Genomic DNA, 14,825 nt, shown 5'->3' on the forward strand with positions numbered 1-14,825 from the left:
GCGCAGAGCACAATGGACCTAAGGTCACAGTGGCATCAAACCACTTAGAACCTCCAGGATTGCATCTGAGTCACCCCATTTCTCAGGGACTCCTTGTCCTGGTGGTGGGTATTTTCCAGTCTGGAATGGGGGATTTCCTTTCAGAGTCTCCCTATTCAAATTATGTTAACCACAGATGCATCCACCCTGAGGTGGAAAGCTCAAGTGGATGGGCTTGGCACCCAGGGTCTATGGTCCACTCAGGAACGTTCTTGTCAAATAAACTTCCTGGAGCTCCGGGCGATCAGGTACATGCTGTGGGCTTTCAGAGATCAGCTATCCAACAAAGTTGTCTTGATCCAGACCGATAACCAAGTAGCCATGTGATATGTCAACAAGCATGGAGGATTGGAATCATACCTCCTATGTCAGGAAGCAGTCCAGAACTGGTTGTGGGCCCTGTCCCACGGGATTGTGCTCAGGGCCATGTTCCTGGCCAGGACAGAGAACATGATAGCGGACAGGCTGAGTCGAGCCTTCAGACCCCACAAATGGTCCCTGGACCAGGGGGTAGCAAATCGGATATTCCACCTCTGGGGAAACCCAAACATAGATCTGTTCACATCCCTCTGCAACAGGAAGGTACCTCTGTTCTGCTCCGTGACCAGGGCACCCAGCAAACCAGCTTCAGATGTCTGGCAATCTGTTGAGGGACTTTGGTACCTGATGAAATGTTATGTTAGGTGCACATTATACAATTTTGTATAAATTTTATTGTCCGTGGTCCAGATCTTATGAAGCATTTCTCTCTTCAGTCACATCTGCCATTTCATCAAAAGGTTAAAGGGATTAGGGTGGCATTGGATAGCCATACATCATCAAAAAGGTTTACAATTATCTCTTGCAAGTAATAACATCTTGTGTAGTAAAAATGATAGTTATGTATATGAAACCGTTTGACAGCATAGGCATTTTTTTATATTAGTATGGACTGCACATTTAACAGTTCAAAAGTATATAACAAAAGAAATAGTGAAGTCCAGGAGGAACTATAAATGTGAAATAAAATACTGGAGTAATTAAAACAAAAAATAGAAAGCATTATACTTATGTAAAGTTCAGTGTATTTGTCCATTTCCCAATAATTTTTTATGCCATATAAAATCAGATTTAAGCCTCTAGAAAATTTTTTGTATGTCACTTCAACTCTGAACAATATGTATATTGCAGAATATAGGATCTAATAAAATAAAAAAGAAATATTAACAACTGAATGCCTCCTTATCCATATAATTATTGAAATTACATTAAAATTAGTTTCTCACCAATTAGTGGTGCCAAATGTTGTTCAACCTTGGTAATGAATACTAAAATGTATTTTAACACAGTAATAAATGATATTCTCTGATACTTTCAGTTCATTTGGAAATTGGAGGACTAATAGCAACAATTGCAGATATTAAAAGTATGTACAAAAATTATATAACATGAAAATCAATGTTTGTCATCAATAAGATGTTTTGACAGTTAATCTTTGTGGAGTAATACTATAAGACAAAAGTGACATTAAGACAATTAAAATAACGGATTCAATTTAGTCAAAATTTAGCTGGAAAAAGAACATTGTTACCAATAAACTCAATAACTTGTGGGACACGTGATGCATTGCATGGAGTAGGATGTAATTTCTTGTGCTACCTCCTGCTACAGCTTTTAACTACCCACCGTGACTGTCCTGCGAGAGATCTGACTAGCCTTCATTTTGGAGACTGTTTCTGCGGTATGTCTACTCATCTCGCTAAGCAAAAACAAAAGGGCAAAGAGAAATCTCAACCTGGGGTTGGCAAAATGATGGATGCCACACCAGCCTCTGATGCTCCCTGTTTGCCGGGATCAGCGATCGCCGAGCTGCAAACAGCGGTGGTCACCAGCTTAGAACTGGAATTCAAAAAGATTTTCAATAAGCTAGACTCGGTCTGTGAGCGAATGACCTCCTATGATACCCGTTTTGGGGATGTGGAGCAGAGGATTTCCAACCATCACGATGCAATTATGGCTGCCACTGCAGGGCTCACAGATTTACAATTGGCATTGCAAAAGCAAGAGGATCGCTTGGAGGATTTGAAAAAATCGTTCAAGGCGCAATAATCTCAGGTTTGTGGGTCTGCCTGAGTCTTTACCTGAATCCAATTTGGCTACTTTTTTGGAACTGTAGCTGTTATCCAATCTGAGCCTTTGCGTGAGGGCCTCTGTGCATGGAGTGGGCCCATAGATTGAGAGCATGGCGTGACCTCTCAGAGAGACCTTGTGTTATCGCTCGTATCTTGGACTTTGCCCACAAAACTAAGATCTTACAGGTGCTGAGAGCAGGGAAGAAACTCACCTACGAAGATGACTTGGCCAAGCTGTCTGCTCTCAGATGGGAATTCTCCCCTGCCTGCATGTGCCAGCATAAATTGGGTCTGCGACCCGTGCTTATGTATCCTGCCCGGCTTCAGGTACAATTACCGGAGGGAGCTCAGTGGTTTAATTCGGCAGCAGAAGCAATAAAACTAGCTGACCGCCTGGAAAGCGAGAGGGACGCTTCCTCAGCCCATTGAGGATTCTGTTTTTACATTTTCTCCCAGATAATCAGTTTTTTCTATGCAGCCAGTTTTCTTCTTCTCTTCAGACGTTCCTGGTCTGATTTTTTTTTTTTTTTTTGTCTTGATGGCCTCTTGTTTGGACTGTCGAGGTGTTTTGCACTGATTGCCTGGCTTCTACAGTAACGTGGATGTTGCCTGATCCTGGCTGGCCTCTGTACCAGGAACACAAAGTCGTCCTGCTTCAATGGGACTTAGTAGAGTCTCTTTCTAATTTGGGAGTTGAGGGGCATGAAGTTTTTTTTTTGTTTTCATTTCTTCCATCATAGGGTAGCTAGTTTTTGGATTTCATGTTCAAGGAGAGCTGGGGGGTAGCTTTGGTAGGGTAGGAGGTGTTTGGCTTTTTGGGTGACCTATTTTTTGGTGATTATTAGGGGGTTTGGGGGGATCTGGGTGGAGTAAAGGTGGGTGTTTTATGGTTTTCTTCACCTGACTCTTTTACGGGGCAAACCTGATTGATGCACTTCTGAGTAAGGTTATTTTGGTTACGGTGGACTCCTTAGCTGGGGAGGTGTCTACTTTTGACTGTCACTTTTTTTTTTTGCTTAAGATCTTTTCCTTTGTTCACATATCCTTATGGGTAAATCAGATTTAAAATTAATGTCTTGGAATGTCTGTGGTATTGGCACTCCCATCAAGTGCCACAAAGTTCTTACAGCTTTGAAAAAACAATCAGCAGACATAGGGTTCCTACAAGAAACTCATCTGACTGATATTGAACATGCAAAACTTGGGCATGACTGGGTGGGGCGGGTCTTTTATGCATCTGCTTCTATTAGATCTGCGGGTGTTGCAATTCTAGTGCATAAAGCTGTAATGTTAAAGATTCTTCAGGAAGTTAAGGATCTGCAAGGTCGTTATGTCATCTTGGTGGTGGAGATGGGGGAGAACCTGGTGGTTACCCTATGTAATCTCTATGCTCCGAATACTTTTAATCACATGTTTTCCTTCAGCTTATCAGAAATTAGTGTCCATTTATTTGGGAGGGCTCTCTAATTATAGGGGGTGTTCCCTATACGTACCAGGATCAGTCCAGACAGTGGGTTACGCCCTCTGTCCAGCAGATGGAGTCTGAGCAAAAACTTCCGGGGGAGGTCCTACATAGTGTCCCCTCCCCTGCCTCTACCGTCAGTAATGCTCTGACTCCAGCAGATGCGAGCAGGGGACTCAGGGTTTCCCAGCTCTGTAGCTTACCTTTTCTAGCCTCTGTTGCAGAGGGATCAAGCCTTAAAAAAAAAAAAAAAAGAGGGGGAAGTGAGTGTCAGGGGACTTGTGGGCACGGCTCTGTCAGCGCCTCAGGGTAAGTGCCTTGTTCTTTTTTTCTTTCCCCCCCCCCCCCTCTCTTCTCCCCCACCCTGTGCTAGCCGACGACGAGCCAGGCCCCGGGGTGCATATCGGTAGGGTCGATCCCTCCCCCCGGGCCCAGTTTCTACGGTTCCTCCCCCCCGCGGAGTGAAGGAACCCTCCCGACCCGCGGCCCCGCGAAGCCGTTTTTCCCCGGGGCCGCCAGCTTCCGGGAGGTAAGATTCCCCAGAAGCAACTTGGGTCGGTGGGGGGCGGGGTATTCCGGCCTCCGCACTCCCGTCGATGATGCAGCACCCCGGCCCCCTGTGAGGCCACAGGCCGTTCAGGCAGAGCGCCGACCCCGAGTCACGCAGGCTCTGGCTATTCTTCCGACGGTGAAGCCAGCCCCCGAAGCCCCAGGTGCGTCCCAGCCTAAAACGGCAGGCCCCATTCCCCCGCGGTCCGGGAACGGCGGCCATTTTGGTTCCGGGTCCGGACGCCGAGCACTCAGCAGAGGAAGCCGGAGATGCCGGGGGGGCCCTTTGGCCGTCTCCAACCCCGGGGGGTCGCATCAGGCACCATTGGGCACCTGGGGAACCTGCCGGGGAGTGGCCCAGCAGCCTTCCCAGCCTTTTTTGCCTGAATCCGTGCTCCTAATGCACCAGGCCTTCCTGCAGGGCAGAGGGGGGGTGCGGGCCCTCCTCCTCCTCCTAAGCTACCCCGCTTGGACACCGCTGGCGGGGGCAGACCCCTCCAGGCTGGAACGTCATTCCCCGCTGAGGAACCAGGGCCCTCCTGGGACCTTCCTGCGGGCCAGGCGGGGCCCTGTCCCTTGGTAGTTGACGTTCTCCAGGACCCGGAGGAGGATGACCCCTTTTTGACCTCTCAGTTACAAGGCGACGACCCGCGGGGTTCTCCGTATTTTCCAGGCCGGGGAACTGGACGATCTCATTCCCCACATCCTGCAAGAGTTGGACATCGACCCTCCTCCCAAGCCAGTGGACCCCAACCCAGGCACCAATGAAAGGGGTCTCTCTCTTGGCAGGCCTGCGGCCTCCCTCCAGGGCTTTTCCCATCCATCACACGATCTTGCAGCTCATTTCCAGAGAATGGGATTCGCCCGAATGCAACCTAAGGGTGGTAGAGCCATGGAAAAGTTTGTACCCCCTTCCGTCTGACTTCTTGGAGCTGCTCAAGGTTCCCGCGGTAGATTCCGCTGTCTCGGCAGTCACGAAGCGTACTACCATTCCCGTCACGGGGGGACAGCCTTGAAGGATATTCAAGACAGAAAACTGGAGGTATACTTAAAGAGGATCTTCGAGGTCTCTGCATTGGGGATGCGGGCTGCAATCTGCAGCTCTCTGGCACAGCGTGCGGGGCTCCGCTGGGTCCAACAGCTCCTTACTTCCCAGTTGCTGCCTGAGGAGGAGGGTCAGCAAGCGGATCGGTTGGAGGCCATAGTCGCCTACGGCGCGGACGCCCTGTACGATCTCCTACGGGTTCTAGCGCGCTCAATGGCGGCGGCCGTGTCGGCGCAGCGGCTCCTGTGGTTAAGAAGCTGGGCAGCCGATGCCCCCTCCAAGACTCGCCTGAGTTCCCTTCCCTTCAGGGGTAGGTATCTCTTTGGGGGAAGGCTTGGATCAGATTATCAGATCCCTCAACGAAAATGCGGTCCATAAGCTTCCGGAGGATCGCCCTCGCTCGGCTAGACCATTTTATTCTCCCAGGAGTAGGCAGCAGAACCAACGTCTGTCCCGGCCCCCGAGGCAGCAACCCCCCAGGCCGCCATCCGCTCGATCGCAAGCTTGGAAACCGGTCCTTTCGTGGACGCCGCCCTGGCAGGGACGGCCGGGTTTGGGACCCCCCCCAAGTCCTCCCAATGACGCCAGGAGGACCCTCGAGTCAACTCCCCGCATGTGGGGTCGGCTTGCTCTCTTCTACGAAGAGTGGGTCCAAATCACGTCGGATCAATGGGTCCTAGATATCCTAAAAACATGGCTACGCCTTGGATTGGTACAGGCCCCCGAGGCAGGTTTCCTGTTTTCCCTGGCCGGGTCCCGGTCTCAAGCAGAAGGCCGTCAGACAGACCTTTGACCGGCTATTAACCTTGGGCGCAATAGTGCAGGTCACGGCCTCCGAGCTCGGTCAGGGCCATTATTCCCTTTACTTTGTTGTTCCCAAGAAAGAGGGGAAGTTCCGACCGATCCTGGATCTCAGGGTCCCCCGGTTCCGTATGGAGACCCTTCGTTCGGTGCTGGCCGCGGTACACCCCAGGCGAATTCCTGGCCTCTCTGGATCTTACGGAAGCATATCTTCACATTCCCATTCATCAGGCTTACCAGCGCTACCTGCGCTTCAAGGTCCTGGGACAGCATTTTCAATTCCGAGCCTTGCCTTTTGGTCTTGCCACAGCCCCTCGGGTATTTACCAAGGTCATGGTGGTCGTGGCGGTGGCTCTCCGCAAGGAAGGAATCCTTGTGCATCTCTACCTGGACGACTGGCTCATTCGCGCGAAATCCCGAGGTCGGGGCCTTCAAGCAGTGGACAGGGTGGTTCAGTTCCTCCGCTCTCTAGGGTGGATCGTGAATATTCCCAAGAGCAAGCTGGTGCCGTCCCAGTCCCTGGACTTCCTGGGAGCTCATTTCGATACAAGGAAGGCGATGGCCTTTTTTACGGCCAGAGAGAGCACAGGCACTTCGAGAACAGATTCTCACCTTATGAAGCTCACAACGCCCACGGCTTGGGACTACCTACACGTGTTGGGCACCATGACCTCCACCGTCGATCTCGTTCCATGGGCTTTCGCTCACCTACGTCCTCTGCAGAGGTCGCTGCTGTCCAGATGGAAGCCGGTGTCCCGGGACTACCAGGCGGTCCTGCCGATCCCGAGAACAGCGTTGCTCAGCCTCCACTGGTGGCTGGATCCTCAGCACCTTGCACGGGGTATATCTCTGGAGGCCCCGGACTGGGTAATAATAACCACGGGTGCCAGCCTCTCCGGTTGGGGAGCGGTCTGTCAGCACAGCTCGATCCAGGGCAGTTGGTTGCAAGAACAAACACAGTGGCCCATCAACCGTCTGGAGACCAGGGCGGTCCATCTGGCCCTGCGGGGGTTCCTTCATCTGGTTCACCAGCGAGCGATCAGGATTCTTTCCGACAATGCGACCACGGTTGCCTACATCAACCGGCAGGGGGGCACGAGAAGCCGGCTCGTGTCCCTGGAGGCCAACAAACTGATGAAATGGGCGGAGATTCACCTAGAGCACCTAGCGGCTTCCCACATCGCGGGCACAGACAACGTTCAGGCGGACTTTCTCAGCCACCAGCACTTGGATCCCGGAGAGTGGGAACTCTCAGAAGAAGCCATGGAGCTCATAGTCCAGCGCTGGGGGATTCCACGCATGGACCTGATGGCAACCGCCAACAACACCAAGGCAGTCCGTTTCTTCAGTCGCAGAAGGGAGCACGGCGCGGAGGGCGTCGATGCGCTGGTCCTCCCATGGCCGCTCCAAGGACTTCTGTATGTCTTCCCACCATGGCCACTAGTGGGAAAGGTCATCAGAAGGGTGGAGGTGCATCCAGGCTCAGTAATCCTGGTAGCGCCAGAGTGGCCTCGCCGGCCATGGTTCGCGGATCTGCTCCATCTGACGCTGGAGGGACCACTTCGCCTCAGTCACCTGCCGCGTCTACTTCGGCAGGGGCCAATATTTTTCGAGGGGGCAGATCGCTTCTGTCTTGCGGCATGGCTTTTGAGAGGCACACGCTGAGACGTCGTGGGTATCCTGAGTCCGTCATCTCTACCCTCCTACGGGCGCACAAGACGTCCACCTCGGTCATGTACGTACGGATCTGGAAGATCTTTGAGAAGTGGTGCGCCTCCCACGATATCCAAGCAACTCAGGCCTCGATGGCTCAGATTCTTTCTTTTCTCCAAGCTGGCTTAGACTTAGGGCTGGCGTTTAATTCGCTCCGGGTGCAGGTGGCGGCCCTGGGCGCTTTCTTTCAGGAAGGTAATAATACTTTGCTGTCTTCTCACCCGGATATCGTTTGTTTCTTAAAGGGGGTTAGGCATTTGAAGCCCCTGCTCCGGCCTCCATGCCCATCGTGGAACCTGAACTTGGTCCTCCGAGCTCTCTGCGGCCCTCCCTTTGAACCCTTACATTCAGCCACGATCAGGGATGTGACACTCAAGACAGTCTTCCTGGTAGCAATCAGCTCGGCGCGGAGGATTTCAGAGCTGCAGGCTCTTTCATGTCGAGAACCATATCTCCGGTTCACAGCGGACGGGGTCTCTATCCACACTGTACCCTCCTTCCTACCCAAGGTGGTCTCGGATTTTCACCTCAACCAGTCCCTGGACCTGCCCTCATTTCCTTCAGCTGGGTCAGGGGACCTGCATAAGCTAGACGTCCGGAGATGCCTCATGTATTACCTAGAGCTTACAAATGATTTCCGCCTATCGGACCACCTGTTTGTCCTTTGATCCGGCCCAAGAAGAGGCTGCAGGGCTTCCAAGCAGTCCATAGCCCGCTGGCTGAAGGGTGCGATTGCAGCAGCTTATATTGGGCGGGGTAAACCTCCATTGTCTGTCAAAGCCCATTCGCTGCGGGCTCAAGCGACTTCTTGGGCGGAGGGGACGTCGCTTTCGACCCAGGAGATATGCAGGGCGGCCACCTGGAAGTCGCTCCATACTTTTGCAAAACACTATCGCCTGGACGTGTGGGCCCCTGCGGGCGATCTCTTTGGGGACAGGGTTATTCGCGCAGGGCTATCCTCTGCCCCACCCATGAGGGGGAAGCTTTGGTTACATCCCACTGTCTGGACTGATCCTGCGTACGTACAGGGAAATGAAAATTATTCCTTACCTCGTTAATTTCATTCTGTAGTACCATGGATCAGTCCAGACCCCTCCGGGTGACTGGGGTTGGGAAGTGGGGACATTTCCTTTTGGTTGATCTTAGCTGCCCGGCTTTTGGCCGCTTGGGCTCTTGGCGGTCCGCTCTACCTACAAGTCTTCTCGGTCCAGCCAGGGCCCGCCGGTCATGCTTACGGTTGGCCCCCTCAACCATCTTGCATTTAAGTGCTATGCTTGATCCTCTGGATGGTCTCTTACGGGCTTTGCTAGTCTAGTTACTGACGGTAGAGGCAGGGGAGGGGACACTATGTAGGACCTCCCCCGGAAGTTTTGCTCAGACTCCATCTGCTGGACAGAGGGCGTAACCCACTGTCTGGACTGATCCATGGTTCTACAGGAACGAAATTGACGAGGTAAAGGAATAATTTTCATATATTAACATCGTGGCGGACCCTGACTTGGACAGATCGAGCTTTATGAGGGGTACACATTTGGGTACCAAGAAAGGTATTCCTTTTTGTTATCTGAATTACAACTCGTGGATTCCTGGCGTATCTTTCGTCCTATGGAGAAGATTTACGCATTTGTCCAGGGCTCTACTCCACTTTGTCAAGGATAGATTATTTTTTGTGCTCTAGACATGAGTATTGGGAATATAAAATTCTCCAATCATGCCCCTATATTTCTCACTTTAAATGGTCTGACAGGTAGACCACCTCACTTGTCTTGGAAATTTCCCTATTATTTGGCCACAGACATTGCTTTTCAAGAATACTTGCAATGCTGTTGGGCAAATTTTGAGGTCTCTCTGATTTATCTTGGTATACTGCTAAGACGATATTGCAGGGGGACTTAACTTTGTATTTAGCTTGGAGATGGAAATCTATTGAAAAGTAACTGGTGGCTTTAGATCTTAAATTGAGAAAATGTAAAGCAGCGTTGCTGGCATCTATTAGTTTGGGGGAAATAATTGCGGCATTCGGTCAGCGAAGTCTTTGAAGGCCCCGGGCCGGACTGCTTCTTCGCCTAACTGTATAAAATTTTGGTGGTTGATAATCCCCATTTACTAGTCAATACTTTTGATGCATTGATCAAAGAGGGACACTTCCTACTGAAGAGAACAAAGCGATTATTCCAGTTATTCCTAAACCTGGTAAGGATCCTTCTTCTTTTGCGCCTTATCAACCTATCTCTTTGCTTAACTTTGACCAGAATTTATTGTCAAAAATCCTGGCTGACAGATTAGCATTGATTTTGCCAGCCTATATTGGGCCGGGGCAAGTAGGCTTTGTTAGAGGGTGATATGCGTCAGTGAATGTCCGCAAGTTGTTACCTGCCATTTCACTCTGTACCAGTAAAACTTTGCCTTTTATGGTAGATAGCTTTCATGCAGAGAAAGCATTTGACAGGGTGGAATGGCAGTACCTCTTTACAGTGTTGCAACATATGAAGCTGGATGGATTTTTTCGCGCTGGAATTCATTTATTATATAGAAATCCTCTAGCCACTATTACGTTAATGAAGAAATTTCTCTGGCCTTTGCAGTCCATAGGGGCACGAGGCAGAGCTGCCTGCTTTTGCCTCTATTTCTTCTTGTCTTAGAGCCTTTGTTGGTGGTACTCCAGCTTTCGGGTGGGATTCAGAGAGTGGCATTGTGCTCCTTTCTTTTTAAGTATGTGCTTTTGTGGACAATCTTTTAGTTTTTTTGCAGGATCCCTTAATTTTTGTCTCATTTTTTACAGTGTTTCAGTCCTTTGGGGAATTCTTCGGATTCAAGCTAAATCAGGACAAGTCAGAGGCTCTGGTCTTTCCAGACTCGATTAGGGAGCGGTGGATTGGACATTTTCCTTTAAAGTGGGCAATTGGTTCTTTCCATTATTTGGGAATACTTATAACGTTGAACCTAGCTCAACTTTATGCTCTCAGTATTACACCATTGCTTACTGTTATGCAAGTTAAATTGGCAGTGTGGCAGAATCTACTATTGTCCCTGGGTGGGAAAATTAGTCTCTTTAGGGTGATTTTGTGTCCCAGATGGCTTTATTTGTTGTAAACTGTGCCCCTTTTTGTTAAGGCGTCTTGATCTTCAAGCTTGGATAAATTATTTCTTTTGATTTCTTTGGGCAGGTAAGAAGCCCCAGAATAGCTCTCTAGGTTAAAACAGCCATGGCTGAGGGGGGTGGGGGTTGGGTCTCCCGACTTTAGCAGACTATAATTTGCATGTCGTTTATGCAAGGTCCAGGATTGGGTGTATGATGGATCTGTCTGCGCTCTTATTGAGTTCGATAGGGCGGCTTTACATAATTTGGATCTTTCTTTATTCCAGGCATCCCCACATAATCTTCCTCCTGGTCTTGCTAAGTATTGGCTGTTGTCTCCCTTGCGCTGAGCATGGAGAGCTCTAATGAGGAAGTTACATTTATCAGCCTCCTGTACTTCTTTTTTGCCCTTTCAGCCGGGTTCACAAACTAGGGTTTTTTTTATTCTGGAAAGCTCAAGGTATTACACAACTTCAGCAGGTGTTGTCCATTGATGGGTCTGTCCTCTTATTTAACACTTAACAGATGCAATTTGGGTTGCAGGCCCAAGATTTTTTTCTTTTAAATGCAATTATGTCACTATATCCACACTTTGCCTGCCAAGGACCTTGCTTTAACTGTGGCACATAAAGTAGACTTTTTTCATATAGTACAGAGGAAGTTTTCTTTATCTCAGATTAAAAAGGAAATACAGACTTTAACCCCAGATGTTGGGGTTATGTCTCTTTTGAATCGATGGGGGGCTGCAATTGTCTGCTCAGAATATACTCGCCTGTTTTAAAATGTTGAATACTGTCTCCTAATGGCTGTCTACATGAAATCAATCCAGCAGGTGTGTTGCGACAAGGTAGAAAAGGTCCCAAAAATAAATTTTCAATCAATTAAATAGAGAAACATGAATTCCAAGTGGTGAAATATTTATTGAAACATTAGTCCCCCGACATGGAACCGTGTTTCGCTAGGACTGCATCAGGAGGGACAAGTAACATATAATATAACATCATTGGCAATACAACATCGGGTTGATGTGATGCCTATCATGAAACTCGGTATAACAAAAACAATAAATAAATAAATAAATAAATAACATTGAAAGGAATCTCTGCAGAAACAAAAACAAAAGGAAGTAAAAATAGTGAAAGCCCACAAGGTTGGCGGTGTAGGCTAAAGCGCTCAGCCTAGAGAAATAATATTCCTGGAGATAAAATGAGATAAAGAAAAGTATGGTAAGGCAAATATGAGTGACCAGCGAATAATACCAGTAGAAAACAAAGGCTAAAACAAAAATGTCTTGTGTGTCCTAGATGCCACAGAGTGTGGAAGATGCTAACACCAAGGAGGTACATGAAACAAATCACCTAGTAATGAATGCAGGCGATGAACAAACAGACAGTAAAATATTTTTCCTTTGAAACAACCGAGTAACTAGTCAAGTGTTTGCAGCTTAAGGGTGGGGACCAAAGATAAAATCAGCAAAAATAAGACCAGTGGTAAAGTTGGTGAATTTGAAACAGAGATAAAACGTGGTAAAAACTTATAGATGATTGCAGAGGACTTACAGGGCTATCAAAAGCATCCAAGACCAGATTAATGTGGAATGGAAACTGGAATAAAAAAGACAGACTAAATGCATCAAAAGAAAAAAGGAAATATTTAGAATATGCAACACCAGGTATGTAGGCGAAAACAAATAAATGCTGTCACAGGCGAATGAGAGTAATGTAAAAAAAAACCAGTGGTGTGAGTCATGACAAACGAAGGATTTACAAACCTTCCTCTCCCTCTTAGGAAACAGGCGTGTTCCAAGCTGTTCAAGAAACCATTAAAAACCCATATACTTAAAATGGGCTTTTACTGAGCAATGCAGATCCATTTACCATCGAACACAATTAGGATCTATCATGACAGCATTATCCTGGCAGTTGTAATTTATGTTCTTAGTTTTATTTTAATTTGTATTATTGTTGATAATTCTTGTTTCTTATATTTTAAATTATGAATGTTTACTTGGAAGCCGCCCTAGAACATAGGATGGTGCGGCATATAAATTTAAGTAAATAAATAACTAAAAATAAATATACCCATGTTCATTTGACTAGAGCTCCAGTTATTTTTTGGGTTAAAAAACTTTAGCTTCAACATTAGAAAGATGTGAAGCTATAATAGGTCTCTACATACATTTTCCAAACATCTAGAGAGACACATTTTTTCAGATGCCTCCTTTAGAAGAAGACTTCTGCCAGCAACTGTAATCTTTTATTTCTTGAGTCTTATAGAACTGACAGAGAAAATCTCATGACCTGGACTATTTTATGAAATATACAAGTAGGAATTGGTTTTCTTGGTGTTCCATCGTACTCACCCCGATATCCTCTCAGAAGATTGAGGATTATGAGATTTTTCTGGTATCAATATAAATTAGGTAACTTGTTAAAGTAGAATTTGTGATTGTGAAAGAGATTCAAGGAGGCATGTTTCTTTCCACATTATAGTAATTACTTTTATTTTTTGGGATTCTAGTCATTGTGTAAACTATTTAGTGGATGACCTAGTCTTCAAAAAAAAAAATTCTTCTTTATTCTAGTGTCTGTTGCTCTCCTACCCAAGACTGCATTCCCAGGTGGCACTAGTGTTCCTCACTGGCCTGAGGGATTCCTCCTCTGAGATGTACCATTGGTTTTACACATTGCCCATCAGAGGTTGCCACAGCAACAGTGATCTTCCCTCCTTCCCTTAGCCTGAGTGCACTACCACCTCCTTACGGCGGAGCCCAATTGATTCCCAGTGAACAAAAAATCTGAACTTGGATACCCTGTATCACAATGCTCTGGCCTGAGCTATACTTCTATCCATTGTCCTTTGCTTTAATAAGTATTGTAAAGCTTTCATGAGCATTGTAGGTAGTCATGACTGAGTCAGTGGGGCCAGATGTACAGATGTCATATGATAGGTTTTTGCTGTCTTCTTTCTGCTTGTTTGCCAGGAAGGTACAACTCAGAAGCTGAGCTATTGTGGTAGAACTCTGAGCAATACAAGTACTAGATGCAAAATTTCCCTTAAAGTTCACTGGTAATCAATATGGAAGCAATTTTCAAAACTGGGGACATAGATGCAAAGCCTGTGGGTACTTTACCTGTGGACTTTGCACCAGTTTTTGAAAGGAATGTATGCATATACTTTCCTTTTAAAAATTACTCCAGGAAAAAGTACCCTTGAAAATAAAATGTTGATTTGAAAATGTAATCTATATGCATTGTGTCCCGTTCTCCCCCCCCCCCCCCCCCCCCATACACACACACCCTAAACGCACCTCCTGGACTACTACTTTTTTACTTGATTGAAAATGTGTAGCGTTGATGCCTATGTGTATTTTTAGCTGGGTAAATGGGTTATGGAAATTACTTTTCTCAAGAATAAAGATCAGTCTGCCACAATATGCCCTTCCACAGACATTTATTTGGTTTTCTGGTTTCTGTGAATTTTGCTGATTTGCTTTTAGAATCTTGTCATTTGACCACTATAAAACCTATACTTTATTTTTGACAGCTTTTCTCTTATTAAACATGGTTTGGTAATAAAGCAATTTGATTTGCTGATGTAAATTTCACTTGGTATGATAATTAATACAGCTTTCCCAGTAGAATATATGACTAATAAGGCTGTAGTAATATTTTGGTGTTATGATCATGATTCATTTGTTAGAACTTTTTGATGCCATTACTAGCTTTCTATGTACTACACATTTTCCTCATTAATATGCTCTATACTACATTGAGAGCCTCTGAAATTTGTAAAGAGCAAAGCATTTATGGTTAAATGGGTTCATACAGTGGCTCAGTCTTGCTATTAAAGACTTTCATTTGAATTCTTTGTGGTGATTTTGGACAGTACTACTCATTTATTTGTAAATTGCCTTGAGCTTAGATTTGGAAAAGTGAATAATAAAATCCAAATCCAGAATTTGCAGTCATTTTGTGCTATAAGGTTGTATATGAAAAACCCTGACCACTAATTGTTTGTTCAAGC

At 46.9% G+C, this 14,825-nt stretch overlaps 1 protein-coding gene across 9 annotated transcripts in view; it reads left to right on the forward strand.

Annotated features, from left to right (window-relative positions):
• Positions 1 to 14,825, forward strand: part of UBN2 (ubinuclein 2) — a 586,373-nt gene that overhangs the window by 556,191 nt on the left and 15,357 nt on the right. For 5 of the 9 annotated variants that reach the window (XR_003854673.1, XR_003854671.1, XR_003854674.1 and 2 more), the window contains exon 15: positions 1,397 to 1,444. The exons of the other annotated variants lie outside the window; for them this stretch is intronic. Coding sequence is in view for 1 of the 5 variants with exons in the window: in XM_029590350.1 (XP_029446210.1) it covers positions 1,397 to 1,444 (48 nt within the window). In the remaining 4 variants the exon portion in view is untranslated. The remainder of the gene's footprint in view (positions 1 to 1,396; positions 1,445 to 14,825) is intronic. 9 annotated transcript variants of the gene reach the window in all.

Source organism: Rhinatrema bivittatum, chromosome 2, assembly GCF_901001135.1.
Source record: "Rhinatrema bivittatum chromosome 2, aRhiBiv1.1, whole genome shotgun sequence".
Taxonomy (NCBI): domain Eukaryota; kingdom Metazoa; phylum Chordata; class Amphibia; order Gymnophiona; family Rhinatrematidae; genus Rhinatrema; species Rhinatrema bivittatum.